The sequence below is a fragment of the Sceloporus undulatus genome, chromosome 5, assembly GCF_019175285.1.
Source record: "Sceloporus undulatus isolate JIND9_A2432 ecotype Alabama chromosome 5, SceUnd_v1.1, whole genome shotgun sequence".
Classification (NCBI taxonomy): Eukaryota; Metazoa; Chordata; class Lepidosauria; order Squamata; family Phrynosomatidae; genus Sceloporus; species Sceloporus undulatus.
This window is the reverse complement of record NC_056526.1, coordinates 170,429,523-170,442,848: the sequence shown is the minus strand read 5'-3', so window position 1 is coordinate 170,442,848 and position 13,326 is coordinate 170,429,523. Positions and strand designations below refer to the sequence as shown.

General features: G+C 40.8%; 1 protein-coding gene across 3 annotated transcripts; it reads right to left on the bottom strand.

Annotated features, from left to right (window-relative positions):
- Positions 1 to 214: 214 nt before the first annotated feature.
- Positions 215 to 7,843, bottom strand: DDIT4L (DNA damage inducible transcript 4 like). Of its 3 annotated transcripts, XM_042470224.1 has the most exons (4): positions 7,715 to 7,837; positions 7,392 to 7,573; positions 6,545 to 6,687; positions 215 to 3,696 (listed from the first exon to the last, which is right to left on the bottom strand). In XM_042470224.1, the coding sequence occupies exons 3-4, from the start codon at positions 6,630 to 6,632 to the stop codon at positions 3,212 to 3,214; spliced, it is 573 nt and encodes a 190-aa protein (XP_042326158.1). In that variant the 5' UTR covers positions 6,633 to 6,687; positions 7,392 to 7,573; positions 7,715 to 7,837; the 3' UTR covers positions 215 to 3,211. The 3 variants fall into 3 exon arrangements, with proteins under 3 accessions (XP_042326158.1, XP_042326155.1, XP_042326157.1); XM_042470221.1 differs by having other exon boundaries at positions 7,392 to 7,843; XM_042470223.1 differs by lacking the exon at positions 7,392 to 7,573 and having other exon boundaries at positions 7,574 to 7,843.
- Positions 7,844 to 13,326: the final 5,483 nt, after the last annotated feature.

Genomic DNA, 13,326 nt, shown 5'->3' with positions numbered 1-13,326 from the left:
AGTGCCATGCATATGACACCAGAGTAACTCAAGTACTCATTAAATCAATAAACTGGAACATTTGCCATGTAACTATCAGTCTGAAGTCAAAGGCTTTCATGGCCAGCATCCATAGTTTTTTGTGGGTTTTTCAAGCTACTTGGCCATGCTCTAGAAGATTTTCTTCCTGACGTTTCACCAGCATCTGTGGCTGGCATCACTCTGAAGATGCCAGCCACAGATGCTGGTGAAATGTCAGGAAGAAAATCTTCTAGAACATGGCCACATAGCCCAAAAAACCCACAAAAAACTATATCAGTTTATCTCCTATAAAGACTCTAAAAGAAAGTCAGGAGCATCACCTTCTAGGACTGCTATTTTTTTCTTTCTTCTTGCACATAGGACATGATACAAAATGAGCACATATGAACAACAACAAAAAAAAGGCATGACATTATAGCAGTTTCTTCTTGTTTCCACATCTCCATGGCTATACATGGTTCAGGACAAAGCTGTGGATGGTTAGGCCTTCTATGTTTTTGACTTCATAATCCCTTAACATTGGCCATGCTGGCCTGGGCTTCTGGAAACTGAGGTCTAAAACATCTGGTGATTCAGACATTCCCCACTCCTATGTTAGGATCTGGTCCCTTATTGGCTGCTTTTCTGACATTTGTTAATATTGATCATTTGTACCAGCACATGAAGCTTAGATCTTAATGCTGTAAAGTACAAGATCACTGAATTAAGAGGTATTTAAAAGAACCTATAACAATAACATCTAATTGGATGCTGGCTACCCATGCCAACTTAGTGGGTTTCTAATATGGCAACCATGGGCAACTAAGAAGGAGGAGAGAAGCCAGCAGAAGACCTGGAGTGATCAAGCTGAAAGAAAGCCTCTCTCACCCTCATGTTTTAAAAGGTTATAAGCCTTTCAAAGACAAAGATTATTGCCCTAACACTGTTCACCCCCCGAGAGAAAGTGTAAGATGTGGTACGAAGACCCATACAGAATTTGCTCCTGAGATTATGAAAATTTATCTCATCCTTATAGGCCTGTCTCTGCAGCACACATGGGTGGGGGAAAAACTAGGAAAGGATTGGATGTTCCACTGGTCTTTCGGGCTCTTTAGCTGTGGAATATTAAAACGAAAAAGAGCTTTGTCATAAAATGCTAAGAGGGAACAAAATCATGAGGATTGGGTGAGCTCTTTTATGGAGCAGATTTATGAGAGATCCCATGGCATTTATTTAAGTAGTGATGCAGTTATTTAACACTGTCTCCTACACTATTTACAGGATTACATCACATCAATTGGATCTTCAGTTTTCAGACAATTACTAAGAGCTTGGAAGAACCTACAGAACCCTTCCCCAGCCATCATGGATAGTGGACATGCTGGCTGGCTGGTCTTGAGAACTGTTACCCCAAACAGCTCTGAGCAATTGCTTCATCAACTATCTTTTTAGAGGCCACTGATAAGCACGAAAATCCTAGAAAAGGGATTGTGTGGATAGTTATTTCAACAAGTTGGGAGGTAGGGTCAAAGGAGAGCAATATTCTTATTTTTTAAAATGGAGCTGAGGCAGATCAACCATACTCTGTGAGCATAACCAGTATATGTCCTACTAGGTTGAATGCAGAATAACTGTTATTTGACATCATGCAGTATATAGACTTCACCACCACATGTCAGAGGGGCCAATTAACCTGGAAGACAACCTGATCTCAATCTAAGGCATTTATATGACACTCAGAGATTATGCAAACTGTTACTAGGCCAGAAAGAGTAGCAGAATTACCTTGCATAGCAAAGAAACTCTTTATCAAAACTTTCATATTAGTTAGCATCTTCCCAAGAACATCTGTTATCGCTGTCTATTAGATAGCACCACGACTGCTTCAAGTAACAGCTGGAAACATCATTCCTGTTAAATTGCCATACATACTCAGATGGACACTGGGTTATTTCCTAGTGGCTGTTCTTAAAAAATAAAATCCAGCCTTAGAATAACCTTAGCCTTAGAAGGCAGAATAAGGGGTCATTCTCAATGGCAAGATGAATCACTTTGTGATTCGCTCCTGCCCCTGTTTGGAAAGCGATTTCAAAAGACCCCTAGTTCTCATTATGAAAGGGGTTTGTTTCCTTACCCTGTGTGATTGCTTTTTTTAAGGCGATTGTGGTTCCCACTGGCAGCACTGCTTTAAACTCAATCATCTGATGTTAGCCTGGCTTGGAAAAGGGGGGGGGGGGTTGGAAGTTGAGATGGTGTGACAAGGAGGATGGCAATGGAGCAAGGCAAGGCAGGGGAGCGGAGAAGAGAAGAGGATGAGGATGAGATGGAGGCAAGGCTGGGAAGGGATCTTGGGGGCCAGGGAAGGGACATTGCCAGGCCGGCAAGGGAGAAGAGGAGGAGGAGGAGGACAGAAATGAAGGGTACCGGGACCCAGGGAGGCCTGTGAGAAGGAGGACAGGGCATGTTTTCTTTTTGTTATTGTTGTTGTAAATACATTTAAGTGCTTAAGTGACAGAGTGGTTTCGCACCTTTGCAAGTAGTTGCTAAACCATTCTGTCGCTTAAGCGCTTAGTTTTATTATTATTTTTAAAAAAGGAACCAAACATCACACCAATAATGACAAAACAGCACTGGGGGGTATGACATCTCCCCAAAAATGGGGAGAGATGTTAAACACCCCTCTTCCATCAGTTCTTCCCCTCCAGAATGCTGTGATTCCAATCTTTCATTCCCATTTGCTGGACAAGCTTTGGAATCACAATCTTTCAAAAGAACCTCTTTTTCCTTTGCCTCGCTTCAGCATGACAGATTCGATCACATCGTGACAGGAACCAGTTTCAAATGGGAACTAGGGTCATTTAATTCGCTCAGCAATCTGATTCTATTTATAATGGGAATGTGGCCTAATTTGGCTTTTGAAGGCATCAACTATGCAAAGATAACATTTTGTACAATTTCTAGCAATAAGCAGCAATCAGGTTGGCTAACAGGTTTGCCAAAGGGATGCTCACTGAGGAATGTTTCAAGTATTAGTAGCTGTGCTCTTTCCAATTCTACCTAGTACCAGCTAGCAGCATTGAGATTTTGCCAGCCTAGGGAGATATAAGTACATTGTGCAAAAGTCAGCATCATGTTCAAAAAATTAAGTCATATTCCTAATGGCTTTAGGCTCAGTTATTAAAACTTGGGGGTTGATTGGTTGGTTGTTGTTTTAGCATTCTTCTACCACTGTCCCAATCAAAGAATATAATTTTTTCTTTATTAGCCGAAATCCAGGACTCAGGATCAGGGTATGCTTAGTGCTGGAAGTAAAGCAAGCTCTGGGGAAGAAATCCCTGAAACTAGGCCACGAACCATTGTCTTGTTTGAATACTAGCGTTAGCTCAAAAGTAGGAACAACAGTAGGGTCATAAACAATTTTATCCAGCTTTTTACATACATTTCCTGTTTCCAGGTTGACATGAATAATGCAGCCTCTTAAACCACAAGGCTCCGTTGAAGAGAGACGCAAGACATCCTGGGCTATCCTCCTGGTCAGTTTCTCAGGGACTAGAACCCTTGAGCAATGAAGTCTAGTCTGCTTGGATTTAGACAGGGAACGCTCCAGCATCCTCACTAGAATCTGACATGTCCGTTCCTCAAATACCATCTCATTAAAATTGGGTTCTGGCACTACATAATCCCAGTAGTCAAAGTCTATAAGGGATGAGAGAAGGAGAGAGATTCTCAGTAACTCACATGGAGCCAGCCAGTAATTGTAATAGCAAATGATTACACATAGTCAAAAGCTCTGCCACACACACACACACACACACCTAAATTAGCTGCCAACAAGTACCACCTTGAATTCATGCAGCAATACAGTTTAATAAATTGCTTTTCCTAAATGGTTACAACAGAAGTTTAATGAAATGTGTTTTGATGGGAATGGGAACCTTCTGGCCCCTAGCAACATTTATTTATAAAAAACAGAAAAAGAAAATGTCAGCAGAAACACATATACACTTGGAAGACGGCACAGCGTACTCTTAAGAAGCAGGTGACCCAACTCTGTTTTCTCTGGGATTACATGCTGTCAAGGTGTCAAAAGGAGTGCCAGATTACTTCATATAGATGCCCCCCAAAAAGTAACTTTTTTACTGCTCTATGTTAAGGCAGGTCTGGCAAGAAGCATAAACTGATGGGATAAACTAATAATTTGTCACACGTCCTTTTATATATTGAAGAGAATTACATCACAACAGTTGCCAAGGTGACAACATATACATTTCCTGGAAGTAAATCCTGTTGAATTGAGTGGGATTACATCGTAAGCAAAAGTCCCACCAGTAAAGTTGTTCTTTCTTGCCTGGAAGAGTTTTGCTCAAAATGTCACAGTAGAAGAATTCTTCCATTTATAGACAAATGATACCTTTTGCTTTGTGTATATAATTTTTCTGTGATGCCACCAAATAAGAAAATGATGATTTCCTTACAAATAGCATACAGTTATCAAGAAATTATTCTGAAACATATATGCATAGACTTTCCAATAAGAGTGTACACAGCAATAAAGAATTGGAGGGACATGCTTTTTTTTCAGTGCAACCATGTGAATCATCACACTCATGCATTCTGGGTTTGTTATTCACAATATGGAACCACATTGATGTGCATCTCTGCAAGTTCTGTTGTTCACACATACAAGCATTTGAATAAAGATGGGGTCGACAATGTGAATACATTCAGAAAATTTCAGGGCATGCAGAGTTTTATCCTGGGTCTATTTGGGTCTATTCAGATTTGTTATTTACACTTCCAGAATCCTTTACCACTGACTATGCTTGCCAGGGCTGATGGGCATGGAAGTCCAGCAACATCTGGGGCTGCATGATTCCCACCCCTGGTTATAACTAACATGTCCTGTTAATCTGGGTAGGATTAATATTGGATATAAAGTAGCTCCCACCTTTTGACAATGGACGAAGTGAAGAAACCTTTGATGTATAATTGGGAGAACAAGCCTTGGGCCATTAAAGTCTAAGAAACATTTTCTTCCCTTAAATGCAATCTAAGAATCAAAATGTGCTCTGCCAATTCTGCCTCTCTTCACTGTAATACTCCCACAAATTATTTCAATCTGTTATGGATCTCTTCCACTTATCCCAAACCTCAGGGACTCGAGCTGGAAAAAAGCTATGAAAGCTATCACCTGTTGGGTACAGAATGATAACCTGATATGTTGAGACTGAGGGAAGACATCCACCTCCATGTAACATCTACTAAACTGGAAAACTTGGAATGACATAGAACAGGTCCTTCCTTCTGCTATTGACACAATTATAAAACTCACTAAGCTCCTTTTAAGATTTCCTATAATAAGTCAGAAATGACTTGAAGACACACAACAACAATAAATAATGTGTGACTGAGTTGGAAAAGGATATATGTAGAACATGAAGCAAATCTATTAGTAAAATGTTTTCTTTTTAAAAGAAGCCTTTCTCAAAATCCATGCCCTGAAAGGTTTAACTCCTGATTTCATATTATGGGTAACAAACAGCAATCTTTTAGATGGAGAAGTGGAATAACAATGGAACTTGCTTCCATGGCATGCTAGATTGTCTCTCCCTTACTTCTCTCTTTCTTCATTTTTAACACCTCTGCCCAATGAAGAGGCCAGTGGAGCTTCAAATGCTTGCAACATTTGTGCATTTTGGTTGTCTCAATAAAGGTATCACTGCTTTGTGGATTTTGGATGATATTGTATTTCTCTCCTTCTGATAGCAAATATCTTTTTTATTTAAGAAGGATTCAGCTGGCTGCCTTTAATATGAGAGGGTTGTACATAGTAAAAATGATTTTACATAGTTTTATTTCAGCATTCAGCCTTCACACGATAGCTTACATGTTGATTAATTGGTTTTCAATGTTTAATAATTTTTGAAGCTATATTTTGTTTTAATTAATCTTGTAAACCCCTCTTGCACTGGGAGAAAAGTGAAACATTAAACAAACTTTGCTGGATTAAAAGAAAGAAAGAGATTAAAAAGTGTCCTGCCTGAAAAACTTCTTTTTTAAGCTTTGTTTCTACATTTTAATGCTTTTGTATTGTTTTTAACTTTGAACTGTTTTAAATTATTTGTTAACTGCCTTGAATCCCTACAGCAGGAGGAAGGTGGGATATACATAAATAAAATAATAAAATAATCATAATAAAAACTGTCAGAAATGCCTGCAGCCAACTCTTTATTCATATATTGGAGAGTTACAGTAAATTAGCAGTATAGAAATGTACTTGCTATTGCTAAACGGCAACAATGGTGGTTACTGCTAAATACAGTAATGGTTATTTTGGAGCAGTTGTTCCCAAACTCTGGCCTTCCAGGTGTTTTGGACTTCAGCTCCCAGAATCCCAGACCATTGGCCAACATGGCTGAGACTGCTGGGAGCCAAAAGACCAAAAACCTCAAGGACCAGAGTTTGGGAATCACTGTTTTACAGTCTAACAAAACTTGGATTATCTTTCAGTAAGGAAAAGCCTCCAATCGTCATAACCACTTACCTGTTATGGCTGCATGCTGGAAACGCTGCTGTATCAATTCAGAGATGCATGCAGAGTTTTTATTGTTTAAACTGCTGGTTGCAACCATTCTGAAAAAGAGCTGCCCTCTCCACCAATTATATCAATTTATCTTTCCTGGTTCACTGCAAGAAAGCAAATTAAAAGACTGTCAGTAGCAGCTGAAGCACAGATAAATAAATAAATAAATAAGTCACCATTCAGTTACAACAAGAAAGGAGGCAGCAGGCATAAAGGCAGGATTTTCTGGACTCAATCCTATGACTCAGAAGTAAATCCTCACTGACTTCAGTTAGGGCTGATTCCCAGGTAAGCAGATATAAGATTGCAGCCGTTGAATGACTGACAGTCCAGGTGGAAGGAGGAAAACACATGAAGATTTAAAAGAAAACTATACCTTTAAAAAGTTAAAGTTGGAAAGTTGGAAACTCCTCTAAACCTTTTTTTTTGGGGGGGGGGTTAGAAACAAAACAAAAAGATTAATTATGAAGATTTAAAAGAAAATCAAACATTTGTCAAATTAAATTTGGACAGTAGACTCAAATCCCTCCAAAGTTTATTTTGGCTTTAGAAACAACAGCAGCAGCCCTGCAATCCAACTGGAAAGGCATAATACCAACAATACTCCTTAGCTATTAATTAGAAAGTTTTAAAAGAAAATCAAACCTTTTTAAAAGTTAAAGTTTGGAAAGCAGACTCAAACTTCTCGAAAGCTTTTTTTAATAAATATTTTTTTAATTAAAAAAAAGTCCTACAATCTGATTGGAAAGACATAATAACAACGGTTCTCGTTATCTATTAATTAGACAGTTTTAAAAGAAAATCAAACCTTTTAAAAAGTTAACGTTGGGAAAGTAGACTCCAACTCCTCCAAAGCTTTTTGTTTGCTTGTTTTGGATTTAGAAACAAAAGCAACCCTACAATCCGATTGGAATCACATAATAATCACCATGCTACAATTTAACTATTAATTAACAAACACACTCATTCAAAGGCAACAACTGATCTCACCTGCCAAAAGAGAGAGAGAGAGAGAGAGAGAGAGAGAGAGAGGTGTTAAAGTGCATGGATTTTTAACTTGCTAGAAAAAGAACTTCTGGAAAAAAAAACCCTGGAAAAATAAAAATGACAATGAAAATAAAAAAGCCTTACTAAAAAAATTCATTAAAAAAAGTTTTGAAAAAACTTTCAAAAGGGTAAAAAAAAAGTCTACTTAAGTTGACTTCAACATAAACATGCATCCATACTTCCACGACAAACTACCCACCAGTTTACTACGACAGTAATTGATAGAAATATATATATATAGTCCCCCCCCCCCCCCGCCTTCCTAAAATCAGGGAAGGAAATGAGACACTTTGCAAAGGAGACCTTTCTTATTGGTGGTTCTTTTAAAGTGATTTTTTCAAAGCGGAGGAGGGGGGAAAAAAAAATCTGAGCTCCTGTTACACATCTCCAGACAGTGGAAAGGGTGGGTGAGAATGTCAGAAAACTACCAGACTGCAGGCTGTATCTGCACTGCAGAAATAATCCAGTTTGACACCACTTTAACTGCCCTTGCTCAAGGCTAGGGAATCCTGGGGACTGTAGCTTGTTGTGACAGCAGAGCCCTGAACTTGAATTAGGAAAGCATGAAAATAATATCCTCCCCATCCAGTCCTCTCTGAACTCTAGTTGACTACTTTTCTATCCAGATTCTGTTTGGTTGTTTATATAACATACGATATGTGAAGCTGATTGAAATTTAACCAGTCCTCACCAATATGTTTAATGCAGAAGCAGCTACTAAAGCACCACTGCATGGAGTAAGGACTGGGAAAGACCTAATATTTATCCCAGTCCTAGTGTGATTCACTCTTTCTGGATGCCAGCCCAAACTAGGAATTGTATACAGAGAACAGCCAGAACATCTGACCCCTGTGTGTGATATTACTTGCAAGAATGCAAGGTGCATAGGCTGTTATTTTTGCTATGAAAAATAACAGCCTAGTACAACTCTTGAGTGTTGTACTAGGGTACAAAACACACAACAGCAACAATGCAGATTGAGACTACTTTAACTATCCTGGCTCAATGTTAGGGAATTCTGAGAACTGTAGTTTTGTGAGACATTTAGCCTTCTGTCAAAGAGCTCTGGTGCTATGATAAACTATAATTCCAAGGATTCCCTAGCACTATGGAGTTTATCATGCAGAACGAATCCTGTGCAGAAACTAGATTGAAAGCTTTTGCAGGTTATTTTTCACATGATGTTAACTTGAACAGAAAGTAGAATAAACCTGCAAATGTGGGTTGTTTTTCAGACATTTGCGTGAAAGAGAAATAACGGGAAAATAACCCAAATGGAAAGCTGACAAAACCCGCTCCTTTTTATTTTTGGGAAATTCTATTTCCATTTGGACTATTTTCACATTTCTCTTTAAACCAAGTCATCTGAAAGAGAACCCGCATTTGAGGGTGTTTAGTGGATTTTAAAATCCTGTTTCTGCATGAGATTTGCCTCTGTATGACTCTGTGTGATAAACTCCTATGATGGGGTGCTGTAAGTTGGAATCAAGTTGAAGGCATGTAAAAACAACAACAACAACAACATTTCCTGCAAACCCAACAACAAATATGAGATGAGAAATTATCTATACCAGTAGTTCCCTACCTTTGTACTTTCAGCCCCCAGAAAACCTAACCATACCCATGCTTATTAAGGTTTTTGGGAGTTGAGACCTGAGACATCTGGAGGACCAGAGGTTGAGACCCACTGCTACCCTGAGCAGATTCACCCCACCACTGACATCTAGCTTAGTTTGAGTGCAAGAAGGCATGGTAATAGCATGGGGCCACATGATTTGTCTTTCTGGGAAGAGGGACCAGAGTTCAGTAGCAGAGCACATGCATTCCACATAGAGTGTCCCAGATTTAATTCCTGACACCTCTGGTTTTGAAAAAAGGTCAGATAGCACATGGCGGGGAAGAGCTCTGCCTACAACCCCAGAGAGAACTCTTGCTGTCTTGTTGTTGTGTTCTAGAAAGAGATACCACAAAGTGGTAAAACTGTCAAACTTTTTTCTTCTGAGCAGAGCACTGATATTATCTCATGGTTCCCATGTCAGTGGGGTAATGAATCTGTTTGAGCTTAAATTCACACTTTGAAGAAATTGAAAGACTGTGTTAATCTGGAAAATCAGTATGTAATGGGATCTTGTAGCATCTCTGAGACTAAGGAGATTATCAGACAGGGAAATAAAGCTGGGAGTAAAAGGCATACTCCTGGCATAATCGCACAATCACACTGAAGATTTTCAGACACGTTGCACTCATCCAGGACTTATGCTGTGAAGATCCAGGAATGCTCCGGCAACTAAACCATTTCTTGGATTTCCCGGGAAAGAAGCTGGTAGCATAAACTTGTGTAGATTTGAGCCTGCTTCCCCAGAACCATATGGGAATTATGATTTATGACTAACATTAATACAAAAAAAATTACTAAGGGTTCTGTATGGTGTGGTATGGGAGGAGGTCAGTGGGTAGGATGACACCATGAGCTACCGCACAGGGTGATGCCAATCCCAGTTATGCCACTGCCCCTCCCTAAACTGCAAATCCCAGGATTCCCTAGATCCGTGATGGCAAACCTTTTAGAGACTGAGTGGGCAAACTCAAAGGTTTTCCTGCACTAGGTGTCATCCGGTGCTGTGGGGCAGGACTTTCCCAGAGACAGTTGAAGGCCTGGGAGGGCAGGGGGGAGAAGAGAAACAGGTACATACCTGTTCTCCCCCCACCCGGCCTTCAACTGCCTCTCCGGAGACAACTGAAGACCTCTGCATGCCCTCAAAAATGGCTTCATGTGCCATCTCTGGCACACGTGTGGTAGGTTCGCCACCATGGCACTGGGATATTGTCATGGAACAAATAATAATAATAATAATAATAATAATAATAATAATAATAATAATAATAATAATTTATAGCCCGCCCAATCACAAGGAATCCAGGCGGGTTACAACAGTAAAAATAAAGATAATAAAATAAAATACAATAAATAAATAAAATACAATAAAATTAAAGAGAGCGAAGTGAGTACATTCACAGTTAGGCCTGATGGAAGTTGGGCCTCTCTTTTTAATTTCCTCCCAGGTCTGATGATGATGTCATGGAGGGAGGGCTCTTCTTCTTGAGGCAAGGATTTTATTTTAATTAATTTTAATTTAATTCTTCTCATTAAATTTAAGAGAAGAATTGGTGGACAGAGTGACATAAGTCACAGTAAATGGGGAGTAGAACTAGGTAGGGAAGGCCTGCCGGAAGAGATCCGTCTTAAGAGCCTTCTTAAAGGCTGTATGAGTAGAAATGTCACGGATCTCCTTCGGCAGGTCATTCCATAGCTTCGGAGCTGCGATGGAAAAGGCCCTCTGGGTGACTGAAGTTAGCCTAGATTTTATTGGCTGAAGTAGATTCTTCCCCGAGGACCTTAGAGTGCGGGATGGACAGTATGGAAGTAGGCGATCTCTTAAGTATTCTGGACCCAAGCCATGTAGGGCTTTGAAGGTAATCACCAACACCTTGTACCTTGCCCGGAAACTAATTGGCAGCCAGTGAAGGGATTTCAAAACCGGAGTTATGTGATCGGTACGACGAGTACCTGTAATTAACCTGGCTGCCATATTTTGTAGAAGTTGAAGTTTCTGAACTTGGCACAAGGGTAGCCCCATGTAGAGCGCATTACAGAAGTCCAATCGAGAGGTGACCAGCGCATGTACAACTGTTTCAAGGTCTCCCTGCTCCAGGAAGGGGCGCAGCTGGCGTATCAGCCGAAGCTGATAACAAGTGCTCCTGACTGTCGCATCTACCTGAGCTGTCAGGTGAAGCGACGAGTCAAGGAGCACCCCCAAGCTGCGGACAGAGTCTTTCAGGGGAAGTGTGACCCCATCCAGAACTGGCTGACATAATTCCATACCTGGGCTTGGGTTTCCTATAACGAGTACCTCCGTCTTACCTGGATTCAGCTTGAGTCGGTTTTCCCTCATCCAGTCCATTACCGCCCCAAGACAGGCATTCAGAGGAGAGATGCCATCCATAGACACTGCATCAGTTTGAGACATAGAGAAATATATTTGGGTGTCATCAGCGTACTGATAACATCCTGCCCCATGTCTCCAGATGATTTTTCCCAGCGGCTTCATGTAAATGTTAAACAGCATAGGAGACAATATTGCGCCCTGGGGTACACCAAATTTTATTTCTCTTTTAGAAGAGCAACTGTCTCCTAGCGCTACCATCTGGAATCTGCCTGAGAGGTAGGACCGGAACCACTGTAGAACAGTGCCTCCGATACCTAACTCTCTCAGGCGTTCCAGAAGGATACCATGGTCGATGGTATCGAAGGCCGCTGAGAGGTCTAAGAGCACCAGCAGGTTCACACTTCCCCTGTCGATGCTTAGACGGAGATCATCAACTAAGGTGGCCAAGGCCGTCTCAACTCCGTATCCTGCCCTGAATCCGGTTTGAAATGGGTCCAGATAATCAGCTTCATCTAAGACTGCCTGCAGTTGATTGGCGACCGCCCTCTCAATCACCTTGCTCAAGAATGGCAACAACGAGACTGGCCTATAGTTATTTCTATCCAGAGGGTCCAGGGAGGGCTTTTTTAATAAAGGTGGAATCATAGAACTGGAAACATGGCTTGGAAGCCATGCCTTAGGAGGAGTGGCCTAGGGAGCTGGGAATGTCTAGCCTGATGAAAAGAGGATTAAGAGAGGACATGATAGTCATGTTGAAATATGTGAAGGGATGTCATATGGAAGAGGGAACAAGCTTGTTTTCCACAGCTCCAGAGACTAGGACATGTATCAGTGGATTCAAATTACAGGAAAAGAGATTCCACCTAAATCTCAGGAGGAATTTCTTCATGGTCAGAGTTGTTCAGCAGTGGAATATCTACCTTGGAGTGTGGTGGAGTCTCCTTCTTTGGAGATTTTTAAACAGAGGACTGAAACCCATCTGCTAGGGTGCTTTGATTGTGAGTTCCTGCATGGCAGAGGGTTGGACTGTATAGCCCTTGTGGTCCCTTCCAACTCTATGGTCCTATGATTCTAACTATAACTGTAGAATTATAGTGCAAAAATAATGGAAGCATCAGAGGCAGAAAAGGGACAGTCTGATAGTATGTGAGCTTGTCCAGAGTAGGTAGGCGTTCAGGGGAGAAAGGAGGTATGTGCTATTTTGTAATAATAGCTAAGCTTGAAAAATTTACTTTTTGGACTACAGCTTCCAGAATCCCCAGCTAGTAAGACTACTGATGCTGCAGTTACCATCAGCCAAGTGTCCAGTGAATTCCAATGAAACATGGTTGTGGCAGAATGAAAAGGCGTACTCACATACTGGAGATTATCAGATGGGGGACAAAACATCCTTGTCCTGTCGTTTTCCTGTTCCCATAGCATGAATGCAAGAAGATTTTCATACAATGTTGCACTTATCCTGACATCATCCCATCCGGAATGCACATGACCACAGTCACGTGAAAGACTTTCAAATGATGTCACACAGATTCCATAATTGTCCCGTCATTGTTGTAGCATTCCCTGGCATTTTGCATTAACGGGAGTTTGCGTTAATGCAATGCTGTTTCAAGGATGGGACAATAGCGCTGTGATCTGAAAGCCTTTTGTGGCATTGCAGTCAAAACCAGGAAAAGGACAGGGGAGTGATCCTGTCCTTATCCCATCCCTGTGTGATAATCTCCACTGCAGAAATAAAGCAGTTTAACA